Here is a 12,509-nt window from a genome sequence, read left to right on the forward strand (position 1 = left end):
CACATGCACAGACTGCAATTCTTACGTTTTACTGTTTTTAATCTTCTTAAGGCGCACTTAATAAGTATTTATATTTTAAACTTTATATATACTTTCTGCTCCATCTTTTGAGTCCCTGACTTGCTATCCTGGAACCCGAATAACTCCCTTGGATGGTACAGATGGGCAGCATAGGGTTGGATGACCTCAGAGAGCATCCGGTACAGTTCTATGAGGACAAATCCGTTGTGTCCATTCTGGGATCTTTCTAAGTTGTTCACCATCGTGTCATTCACACTTCAAGTTAAGCCCGTTGATGCACAGGATTCTTGTAAAGCTGAGCAGTTATGAATGGATCAGCACTTGGATAGGTGACCTGGGACTTCCACAGTGCCTTGAATTCCTTGAACTACATGACAAAATAGAACCATTGCTGGTATCATTGAACTGGTGGTAAAATAAGGTTATAGTTTGACTGTTTTCACAGACACTAGTGAATTAATGATGAATCCTTAAGGGGGTTAGTACATAAAGTTATAAAATACAGTGCATTTCCCCATAACAAGAACAGTCTCAGAGTTTTCTCCAAACTCCCAAAGCAGTTTTTTGGAGAAAACTCCACATTCGTGTTCTCCATGAATGGTGATGGATATTTTTGTTCTTCGCCGTTCCCTCTGCAAGGCAATTACAGCTATGATTGTTATGTGGCACAGCTGATTATCGCAATAATCTCTGAGTTCTGCAGAGCAGATCCTGAGCTCAAGGCTAGTCCTTGGGCTGAGAGAAAGAGTCATCTTTTTAAAACACAGCTTTTCCCCTTTTCCTCATTGATGTACCATTGAAAGATTTCCACTGGCAGCACAAACAAAGCTGTGGAGGATTTTATAGATGCCCCAAAGCACAAATGCAGCAACTATGTCTTTTGGAGTTGGTTTCATAGGAGGAAATCATTGAATCGTATGCAAAAATATGATAATGGAGAATTAGGGTGACTATTTTCCCACCAGTGATCCTACCGGGGCACTTATTTATTGTTCTTCCTCTCAAAGCTTATTATTCTCATTAGACTGTATAGAGACGAATAAGACTTAAAACCACGTATGAAGCGGCTCTTGTACAAAGTCAAACCGTTCGGCCATCTAGTTCGGTTGTACCTCATATGACTAGCAGTGACTTTCCAGAGTCACAGGTGGGGAAAGAGGGCTTTGGTTGGCTACCCAATTTACTTTTGAACCCCCACGACTACCTTCCGCTGAATCAGCCCATTGCTCCATCTAGGTCAGTGTTATCTACTCAGGTGGGCAGCAGGTCTTGAAGGACTCAGACAGAGGCCTTTCACATCACCTCCTTCCTGAGGCTTTTAAGTGGAGATGCTAGGGATTGAACCTGGGACCTTCTGCATGCCAGGCAGATGCTCAGACACTGAGCCTCAGCCCCTCTCCTCCCCTGGAGAGCAGGAATCTGTATCTTTTGCATATCAAAATTAAATAAAACATATAAAAACGGTGTGTGGAATTAGCCGTACAATAAAGTGTACTAAAAATGATCTCAAAAACGGATTGAAGTATCCTCATTCACATTTGGTTGGTAGACTAATTAATCTTTCAGTGTACAGTATGACAAGTACACTTGTTATGAACATGTTTCATTCCACCTCATTAGATACATACATATATTCCTCTAGACCTGAGTTCTTATACAGCATTTGTAATTTCAGTACACCAACATACAGAGCTTCTCTAGACCATTCACAGTCTAAAAAGCGCTCCAAGTTGATAACTAAAATATTTGAGCGGTTGCGCTGTTGAAGATTCTTCCTCAATAATCACCAATTTTGTTATATTCAATTTTCTTCACCTTTTAAGACCAACAATATTTTATTCCAGGTATACACTTTCATGTGCATGCACACCTCTTCAGATACATTGAGCTGGAAGTTGCTAGTACATAGATCAGCCTTTCTCAACTTTTTTATCACTGAGAAACCATTGAAACATTCTTCAGGCTTTGACATAACCCAGAAGTGGCGTGATCCTGTAGAATATGGTTGGGAAGAATAGCTGTGGACATGACCACCTGGTGCCCCTTCCCTTCCCACCCCCTCTAGGCCCATCATTGGCCATTTTGGGAGGGAGAGGCAGATAGTCATGACCATGTATGGTCCTACCACCCAATAAATGTTTAACAAATTTAAAAAATATATAAATATTTAAATCCCACCAATTCAAGAAACCCTTCCAGGCCATCAAGAAACCCCATTGTTTCATGAAAACACTGCCATAGATATAAGTAGAAGGCCACAGCTAATTAGCATGCAGCTTAATACAGTTTTTGACAGATGGAAGGACCACACTGGAGTAACAAGCTTAGTTTATATGGTCACCATTTGTTTAGGTTTAATTCCAGGGGGAAACATAGTAAAGGAAATAAATGTATCAGAATTGGACACTGACAGGCAGACATACCCTTCTTAACTGAAAAAGAAGAGTTGGTTTTTATACTCCGTAGGAGTCTCAAAGTGGCTTACAATCACGTTCCCTTCTTCTTCTCCCCACAACAGACTCCCTGTGAGGTAGGTGGGGCTGAGAGAGAGCTCCGAGAGAACAGCTCTAAAAGGACTGTGACCAATCCAAGGTCACTCAGCTGGCTGCAGGTGGAGGAGTGGGGAATCACCCAGCTCTCCAGATTAGAGGCTGCTGCTCTTAACCACTACACCAAGCTGGCTTTCTGCTGAGAGTAGATAACCTATCATGCCACTGGACTCTAATTCTTTTCCTGCTGCTTCAGACCCGCATGACTCCCCACCTGAGTCTTGCTTGATTAGCTAAGACATATCTACTTCCAGATAGAACAAGCAGCAGTGATCGGTGTAGATCCATGGCTCCCATTCCCTCATTGTTTACGCCTATTTCTGAATATGCAGGCCAGAAGCCGGCTGATTCAGGCCCAGTGCATTTCCGCACACCAAGGTGATGTAAGTAAAATGTTTTAGGGGAAAGGTGACTGTTTTTCTCGATCAGTTCTCCTGTACTCTACAGACAGTACCAGAAAGTACCTTCACACAGCCTGTGAACCTGCCCTCTTATTATGAAGCAACACCTTAACCTTTGCAAGCATTATTAGATTTTCTGAGTTTTCAGAGCACCCCTTTGCTCTAAATGAGCCCACTGTGGGTCAACGCTATGGGGTGTGAAATTGCCATCAGGTCTTGGGATCACTTCATTAGTTGAAAACAGGCTGGTGGTGAAGGGAATTTGAACAGAGAATTTGATGCAGAGAATTTGAATCGGTCAAGCTCTTGTTCCGTCTATTCTTAGCAATACTATGTATCCCAGAAGAGCAACTGGGACTTTATTTATGTTTCTCTAGCTAATACAGGCATGCAAAACATTGCTCAGGAGTTTGCGGTTGCTCGCTTGTCTTGAAAACTGATACTCAATCTGAAAATTGGAAAGAGATTATCTCCTTTGCCGATTAGGAGCACCACTCTGCAGCCACGTTTCTCCCGCAAGTGTTCAGTTTATTGATCGGCCTTAGGCCATTTCAATCAGACGTAAAATACACACCATCAGGATTTGAGGATAAGACACGTGGAATCAGAAAGAGAGAAGAAGTGTGAACATTATCAATTACATAAATAAAACATGCAGTATCGCAAGTCATAATAGTTAAATCTTCAGCCTAATTATGCCATTTGGATCTTATCTTTCTGGCGTCGAGGGCAAACCACGCTATTTTGCTGGTGCCACAGGTCTGATTTTGGGAAGACCTGAGGTAGTAGGAAGTATTCTTTTACTAAACTTGCCTCTCGGTTCACCATAAGGGGGGCAACCCATTACATAGTGCATAAGGACCCCAACCACTCCCTTATCACATTTGCAAGTACATTCAGATAAGGGAGGATGGGAGAACCAGCCACTACGTACTGCCAATGGCAACGATTGAAATCATAGATGAGTAAAGGCCTAAATATTTCTCCGAGAAATGGGGATAACTTGGGAACTCCAAATCTTTGCAAGTCCAGGGATGGTAAGGGAAACTACGTCCCAGCCAGTTTCACGTGGGCAGTTAGATCAGCCCTGTACACTTCTCATAAATCTACTTCATTCACATTTGTAATCCAGAGCAGTCGCAAGAGGTGTGGTGGAGGCAGGAAATGAACACAAATAGAAGACTGAAATTCCAGAATATGGTCAACATTTTGTTTTTTTTGCAAGTGCTTGTCACAAATTTGTTTTTTTCCCATCCTTTCAGATATATGACGTAAATCACAAACTTCTTTTTGCAGTCCTTTCAGATATATTATGTAAAAGATTTCCTGAATGTTCACAAGGCAAACGGCAGCTCTGCTACAGGACATCAAGTTCATCTTGAACAGCAGTTTTCCCTCATTCTCTTTGGAGTACTACTTTAAAGTGTCTTTATTTACCCGTTCTGCAAAGGGTCCCATGGATGTAATAGGATAATACGCTGTATAAGTAATTACCAGACAGCACAGTTCTCCAATCTGATTACATACGTGATTTGGGGGGAGTGGGCACTATATACACTTTAGAAAGATTTTGATTCTGATGTCAGACTTCTGATTAAAGAAACAAATATTCAGACAGTACTTGTCGGCAGTAATTCTGCCCGTATTTCTGAATGAGTAATGCTTTTCTTTATGTCTTGTTTCCTCTTTCATCACTGAGCTCATCATCTGCTATTTGCCGAAACACTTAGATATGAAACCAACATTAAGGTGTTCTATATTCAACAGAGATCAGGGCATAATCAGCTTGGAACATTTTTCTGCACCGCCAGGGAGTTGCCATACATTGACATCTCCTGTCTAAATATTTTGAAGCCGTTTGATCAATTTCTGACAGATGTCTAGAATGAAAAGTTATCCCACTGGGTTCTAAAATAGTATTCTAGTCTGTCTTCACCAGGTGTACTGAGCAACAGAGAGATAGCGGCAGATTTACTTTTGATCTGGCTTCATTTTAACAGGGAAGGGATCTCTCAAGTACAAGAATTTACCTGGCTTATTATACCTGCAGATCCTAGCTTGAATCCTTCCACCCCTCTCAGCAAAATCTGAAGCCTTCCTCTCACCCAGCCATTCTCAATATTTTTTGCTTGTTTGCGGACATGTCAGGTTCCAGGGTGCCCTGCGGGAGGCTGGCCGCTTGTGCAATGAGCTAGGCTAAAAAAGGCCAAAGTCAAGAGTGAACTAACTCTACTCGATGTACCTTTTCTTATATATACACAAGACAGATTTCTACAACATTTGACCAAGAGAAGCGTGTGCATTCATTTTTCCCTTGAATATATTAATTCAAGCACCCCCAAAGCAATGGATTGCATTATTTCTTTTTCTTTCCCTTGATGAAGGTTGAAGTTTCTAGCAACTAAGGACATCATACATGACAAAAAGGGTATTTTATCGGTTCTGTTACCAGGGCCCCCCATAAATCCTTTGGGCTCCCCTCCTCAATTATTCCATCTGTGGCCCCCTACAAATGTGCCACAGCCCCCCAGGGGGCCATATGGGCCCCATTGGGAATGGCTACTCTAACTTAATAAGCGTCCTCTGAAGGAAGCAGCGTCTTCTCTGATTGTTTCTAATTGCTTGGAGGGAGACCCTTAGGCTGGAGGGAGGCTACAAACTTCCCTTAGTGAAGTAGAAGGTTACAAACTCCTATGGCCTAATGTATGGTTGGCCCAGTAGCATGTGACAATGGGAACTTTATGAAAACTTACGTCCTAGAAATCTTGTTGGTCTCTAAGGTGCTACTGGAGTTCTACTGCACACCTCGATGGCTACCCACCTGAAAGTGGCCCCAGGTATAATTCTTTAAAACAGGGCAAATTCTCATGGCGAATGGCAGCAGCCCACTATCAGATATGTTACCACTGAGTTGTGGCTACTGTTGAATTGTAAAATTAACATTCTTTGCTCTGCTGTCTCATATGCTCTCCTCCCCTCTGAAATATGTGTAATCAAGTTATTAAAACATGGCATCATCTTAATTTCTATACATGTATATCTACAGACAGGCATATATCCTGCAGAGAACTGTTGCAACACCTACAATTGTTCCAGTCTTTTAGACGGAGCCTTCTGGATTCCAAAGCCCAAGGCGCTTTTTAATAAACTCTGAAATCAGTCTTTGAGGTCGTCGTTGATATTCAAGGAGAACTTCATGCGATGCCCGGATCTGGTCACCATGCAGACGGTTAAGGAGAGCCACACAGACAACTGCAGCTAGAAAGGAAAGAATCAGGCTTTTTAAAAAGGAGTCTGGCTCGTCTTTAGGTAAAGTTTATATAAACTATGCAAGATGGTGAACAGTATACCAGATCTTAAGATCTTAAGAAACGTTCATTTTTGTCTAACTGTTAAGTGCTTGAAGCATTTAGGGTGTGGCAACTTTGAAATCAATTGGCTAAGTAATTAAATATTATTCTGCCCAGTAAAGACTTAGTGAGGTCACCTGGTCCACATAGCCTAATTCCAGGCTATATCTTCATGGTCTAGTTTGAGGACCGTAGAAGAATGCCCCCATGTCAGTTCTGCAATCTGAAATCTTAGTCGATATCATGAATAGGCATGATGCACTTTTATTTTGGAAGGCAATGAGAATTGTCAATGAGAATTCATTTTTAAAAAGTTCTAGTGATCTTTTACGTGGCAATTCATATTACCTTGGGACCAACAGCTTTTCCATTTTTGTATATGCCTCTCGGGCCTACAAAAGCATCTAGTTTCTGTAGCTCAGCCTTTCTCAACTTTTTCCCCATTGAGACATTCTCAACGTTCTTCAGGCTTCGAGAAACCCCAGAAGTGTCACGGAATCTCCCTCTTCCACCAACACTCTGCATTCCCCAAATCTCTAGGAATTTCCCAAGCTGCAGTTGGAAATCCTAAACATCGCCTTTATATATTTTGAAAAATTCAAGGGAAAACCAATTCTGGGTTGGGAAATACCTGGAGATTTGGGAGTGGAGCCAGGGTAGGGCAGGTTATGTGGAAGGAAAGGACCTCAGAGGAGAATAATGCTGTAGACTCCACATCCTACCCCCCCCCCCCAAGCAGCCATTTTCTCCAGGAAAACTGATCTTCGTCATCTGGAGATTAGTTGTAGTTCTGGGAGATTTCATGGCCTCACCTCTAAGCCACCCCATAAGCCCCTCTAAAGCCTGAAGAGGGCAGCCCAGATACAAGGTAACTTTGCAACTCTAATTTCTTTTAAGGTTGCTCCAGTAGGACCACTTAGAAAAATGCTATAGTGACACGTCCCAGGAGAATATATGTTACTTCAGCACATTATGGGGGGGCAGGGGAACATCTCTGCTTGAGGCTCTATGAAATATTCTTGCGATTCTGCTACGAGAGAATTTGAACTACGTGTACCTTCACTTTAAAAATAGCCTGGATTAGAGCAGTTAATGCGTTTTCAAGAATGCCAGCAGGAGCCCAGTGACCTTTGCAGCCAGTGAAAAAATGAAGCAAAACACAAGACCCTAAGCTGCAAAACATTGGGATAACTCCCTGAAAACTTTTCACAAGGTGCCTTCAAAGGCTTTGGTTTTGCCAACAGCATTAACCTTTTCAATCTATTGAGCATACTGATCAATCTCAGATAACCAATTTACAAAATCACTTAATTTCCAGAGAGAAAAGTCTGCTCGTGGATAAGAGTTGCTTCAAATTAATTCCCAGCCTTTGTGTTGCAGCAGTCGGAGGGAATCTAATTCTAGGAAGGGAATGGGATTTGGGAGTCATTCTGGGTTTGTGCTGCGACTGTTCATTATTTGAGACCTCTCTGTGTGACATAAAAACAACACTGCCCTCCAGGCCAAAATACGTATGATGCCGGAGATCCATGATCAATGTCTTTGTTTGTTTGTTTGTAATCCTAATATTGCCAGCTGTTGGCTCCAGTCTGGATAACGGTCAAACTGCAGGGAGAAGGGTCTGATTATTTCGCCCCATACCGTTCCCCCAATTTCCCCCCCTGCAGCAGTTTTATGCCCCTTAAATGGAAATGTACATGTATCTGTATGGTATCTAATTTAACCCCCCCCTTCCCCCTGGTTTAAAAAAAGGCTATATAATTTGTATTGATAAATTGATATTGGAGGAAGGTTAAACCCCCAGTAAGCAGCACTTTTGGTCTTAATCACATCCACACCCACCCACACTGCTTTTAACATTTTTTAAAAGTGCTTTGTCCATCTATTTCCACACTAATGCAAGGAAAACTGCTTCTGGGCTATATCATTTCCTGCTGCCGGTGGGGGAAAGTAAGATGTTCATAGAATCATGGAGTTGGAAGGGGCCATCTAGTCCAATCCCTTGGTCAATGCAGGATCCGCCTAAAGCCCCCAGGTTAAGTATCTGTCCAGCTGCTACTTGAAGACAGCCAGTGAGGGGGAGCTCACCATCTCCTTAGGCAGTTGATTCCACTGCTGATCTACTCTGGCCGTGAATTTTTTTCCTGATATCAATCCAATATTGTTCTCCACGTAGTTCATACCCATTACTGCAGGTCCCATTCTCTGCTGCCAGCAGGAATCTTTCAAATTAAAGACAGCAATCGTGTCCCCTCTCAACCTCCTCTTCTCCAGACTGAACTTTCCCAAGTCTCTCAGCCTTTCCTCATAGGGCTTGATCCCCAGGCCCCGGATCATCCTTGACACTCTCCTCTGTATCCTCTCAACTTTGTCCACATTGATTTTGAAGTCAGGCCTCCAGAACTGCATACAGTGCTCCACTGTACAGTGCAGTCTGACCCATGCAGTGGTATATATTTACACTTTGACTCCCATCCAGTGTGCATGCTTCTCATCATTGTGACCCAGATGTAGAACTCTGCACTTATTGAATGGCGTCTTGTTCTTAGCTTGGTTTGGTGGTTAGGAGTGTGGACTTCTAATCTGGCATGCCGGGTTTGATTCCGCACTCCTCCACCTGCAACCTTGGGCTTGCCACAGCACTGATAAAGCTGTTCTGACCGAGCAGTGATATCAGGGCTCTCTCAGCCTCACCCACCTCACAGGGTGTCTGTTGTGGGGAGAGGAAAGGGAAGGCAACTGTAAGCCGCTTTGAGACTCCTTCGGGTAGAGAAAAGCGGCATATAAGAACCAACTCTTCTTCATTTGCCCACTGTTTGACCTCTCACTTTCAGTAAGCAGATTAATACTCAATTGTATAGTTCCCCACCGCCTTCATCAGGAAGTAGCACACACAATTTACCTTCTTAATGAGTAATAGTTAAAATGCTTTAAGCATAGCTGCTTGTTAAATGAGTGTCTGGTAATCCTGCAGAGAAGTCCTTTTGAGAGACTAGACCAGGGGTAATCAAACTGCGGCCCTCCAGATGTCCATGGATGACAATTCCCATGAGCCCCTGCCAGCATTTGCTGGCAGGGGCTCTTGGGAATTGTCATCCATGGACATATAGAGCAGTGGTCCCCAACCTTTTTATCACCGGGGACCGGGCAATGCTTGATAATTTTACTGAGGCCCCGGGGGGGGGTAGTCTTTTGCTGAGGGACGTCGCCACTGCCTGAGCCCCTGCTCCACTTGTTTTCCCGTCGGCACCCCTGACTTCCCGCCACCTGCTGGGGGGTGCTTCCAGCAGCAGCGGTTCAGTGCCATGCTGAGGGGGAGCCCCAGCCAATTGGAGAGCATCAAAGGTGAGCTGGCGGCAGAGTGGCAGGGCAGCCCTCGAGGCAGCAGCCAAGGAGGAGGACTAGGAGAAGCTGCGGCCCGGTACTGACTGATCTACAGACCGGTACTGGTCCCCGGACCAGGGGTTCGGGACCACTGATCTAGAGGGCCGCAATTTGACTACCTCTGGACTAGACGGTAGCTTGGATCCAGCTACAATCAAGGAGGAATATAAACTAATCCAATACAATTCTCCATAAGCCAGATCTTGCTCAAGAGCGATAGTGCAAGGGAAAGTTATATGTTGGATCCAGCCCAGTGAGTTGCTACAAGCAAGGGATGCAGGGCAACCATGAGAGCAAGCATGTCTTTTTGGACTTACCTTTAAGACCACAAAGCCTGCACATAGCGGCAAATACGGTGGACTCCATTTCTATATTTCTAACACCAGCGTTGTAAGCTCTTTTGAGGTATTCTAACTTATTTTCATTGGAGAAAGAACACAGCGCCCCATCTAGTCGTCCTTGACCTTAAAAAGAAGGAACAGAACGTAACATTTCATGCTTCCACAGGCAGCAAGCTTGAAGGTATTTATTCAGCGATTTATATACCACCCGTCTCGAACCTGCTGTCTCAGGCCGGTTTACACAATTGGGGTAGAGCAATGAAACCAATAAATTTTACACGTGATAAAATCCAATCAAAAATTTTAAATCGCGGATAAAATCATTGTCAGCATCAACCACAATTAGTCAGGCAGATAGCACTTTCAGCCAGCAAGATGTTAAGTGTTAAGAGGAATCAACAGAGAAGGGGGAGGGTGGGAGGCCTGGGATTTTCATGTAGGTCTTATCTAGCTAGCCTCAACCATAAGCCCGCTGGGAGAGCTCTGTCTTACAGGCCCTGCAGAACTGAGCAAGCTTGGACATTTTGTATCAGTTGACATAAGAGATTTTTCTTTCCGGAAAGCCCAGACTTAAGTCAATGATCCAGCACTGAGCCAGCTAGCCAATCAGGAAGCTGCTTGGGTTCAAGGGGAGTCCAGTTGAGTTAAACTCTACCCCTCAGGCCCTTCCATCAGTCCCAGGACTGATTCCATGTGGCCCTGCTGTCGATCTTTTCAGCAAGGATGAGTTCTTCCTCCGGCTGTACCTCTCTTGGTGGCCAAGGAATGTGGGCCAGTCTGATGCTGATCTATATATATATATATATATACTTTATTTGGACCTCACCAATTTTCTACATCAGGCCCACAGCATTTCTTTTGGCTAGCTTTCTTTTCTACCCCGTCCTCCCCATTCAAGCAAGCGGTGGTGGTGGTGGTGGTGGTGGAACGGCCTATCTCTCCAGGAAGCTCAAACTTAAGTTGCTGATATTCTGCTTGAATGTAAAACTTCCCAATGCTGTCCTTTTTATATGCACGCTTCTTCCAATATTAATATCTGGTTTGGCACATCGTTTTTAAATGCAGAACATCACAGCAAAAGACCATCGAATGAACTACAAAGAGGGACATAAAAAATGGGAGTCTTAAAAAAATATTTTATCACTTTGAAAGAGAGTCAATAAATTAAGGCTAATGGGCTTTATTACAGCGCGGAGAGGAAAGAGGCAGCAAACAAAAAAGAGGAAAGGAGCGATGATAGGGTTGAATGCAGAGGTCTCTTTAAGCCCTATGCTGGAAGTAATTCAGGGGAATCCTATGAGAATGGAAAGCGCAAATATCTCCCATTGGCTTTGCTGGGCATTCAAAACATGTGTGTTCTGGGAACCAGAGATGCATTAACCACTGATCAGCATTTACTAGGTCCTGACTGGGGACGGGCTCCTCTAGGGTTTCTGTCAAGGGTATTTAGTTGCTCAATCAGCAACACCATGTAAGGAAGGAAGAAAGGAAGAAAAGGAAGAAAGAAAGAAAGAAAGAAAGAAAGAAAGAAAGAAAGAAAGAAAGAAAGAAAGAAAGAAAGAAAGAAAGAAAGAAAGAAAGAAAGGTTACTGTAGGCTTCAACAGATACTGTTTGGACAGAAGATATGAGATGGCAGGAAGTGATTGGCTGAGGTTCTCAATGACCCCAACGAGCTGAGTGAGGAAGAAGGGCCATGGTAGTGCTCCCCAGCCAACCTGTGCTGCTACTGTGCTTGATGTTAAATCAATCATGACAAATGAAGTCCATGAGGAAAGCAAAAGGACGCCATTAACACCCTTTAGATTGAGAGCAGTAAACAGGCATTGCAATATCAGGGCTAGTTCTTGTACAGATTGCCCCTTGGTATGCACTGGCTAGCAGGTGGTTTAAATTGGATTATATTTGTCATTGTGGCTTTACTGTTTCCCTTAATGGAGTTGCACATATGTTCAAATTCAGAGTGCCAGGAGGTGCTCAGGGATCTTGCATTAATGTGTTCTACAATGCCATCTGCCTTGACATCATTCCTGCAGTGAGGAAAATTCATCACCAGTGGGTGAGATGGAGAAGAGTGTGATTTGTCTGGATAAAAGTATGAAGTTTAATTTCAAGGCTCAGACAGTGTTAAATATTTATATATATACTACTTCTGCAGGGCTTAATGGCAGAACACTTGCTTTGCATGTAGAAAGTACGAGACGTAATCCACAACATCTCCTGGGAAAGGATCTGTCGGGGATGGCCAAACTGTGGCTCTCCAGATGCCCATGGACTACAATTACAATGATCCCTTGCCAGCACATTCATGGACATCTGGGGAGCCACAGTTTGCCACCCCTGATCTCACCGATGTTGATTTACACGTTATAGGGTTGTGAGTTGAAGAATGGGCTTCAGCCTTTCCCCAGCATTATTGTCCTTGTCAGCTTGGCCATTTCTCCCATCCTGGAGTTGGACTGGCC

At 43.6% G+C, this 12,509-nt stretch overlaps 1 protein-coding gene across 2 annotated transcripts in view; it reads right to left on the reverse strand.

The window, feature by feature from the left end:
- Window positions 1-4,167: 4,167 nt before the first annotated feature.
- Window positions 4,168-12,509, reverse strand: part of UPP2 (uridine phosphorylase 2) — a 35,798-nt gene continuing 27,456 nt past the window's right edge. For both annotated transcript variants that reach the window (XM_077319996.1, XM_077319998.1), the window contains 2 exons: window positions 10,023-10,169; window positions 4,168-6,229 (listed from right to left, as the gene is read on the reverse strand). In XM_077319996.1, coding sequence (XP_077176111.1) covers window positions 6,072-6,229; window positions 10,023-10,169 — 305 coding nt within the window. In that variant the 3' untranslated portion in view covers window positions 4,168-6,071. The remainder of the gene's footprint in view (window positions 6,230-10,022; window positions 10,170-12,509) is intronic.

The sequence above is a fragment of the Paroedura picta genome, chromosome 2 (genome assembly GCF_049243985.1).
Source record: "Paroedura picta isolate Pp20150507F chromosome 2, Ppicta_v3.0, whole genome shotgun sequence".
NCBI lineage: Eukaryota > Metazoa > Chordata > Lepidosauria > Squamata > Gekkonidae > Paroedura > Paroedura picta.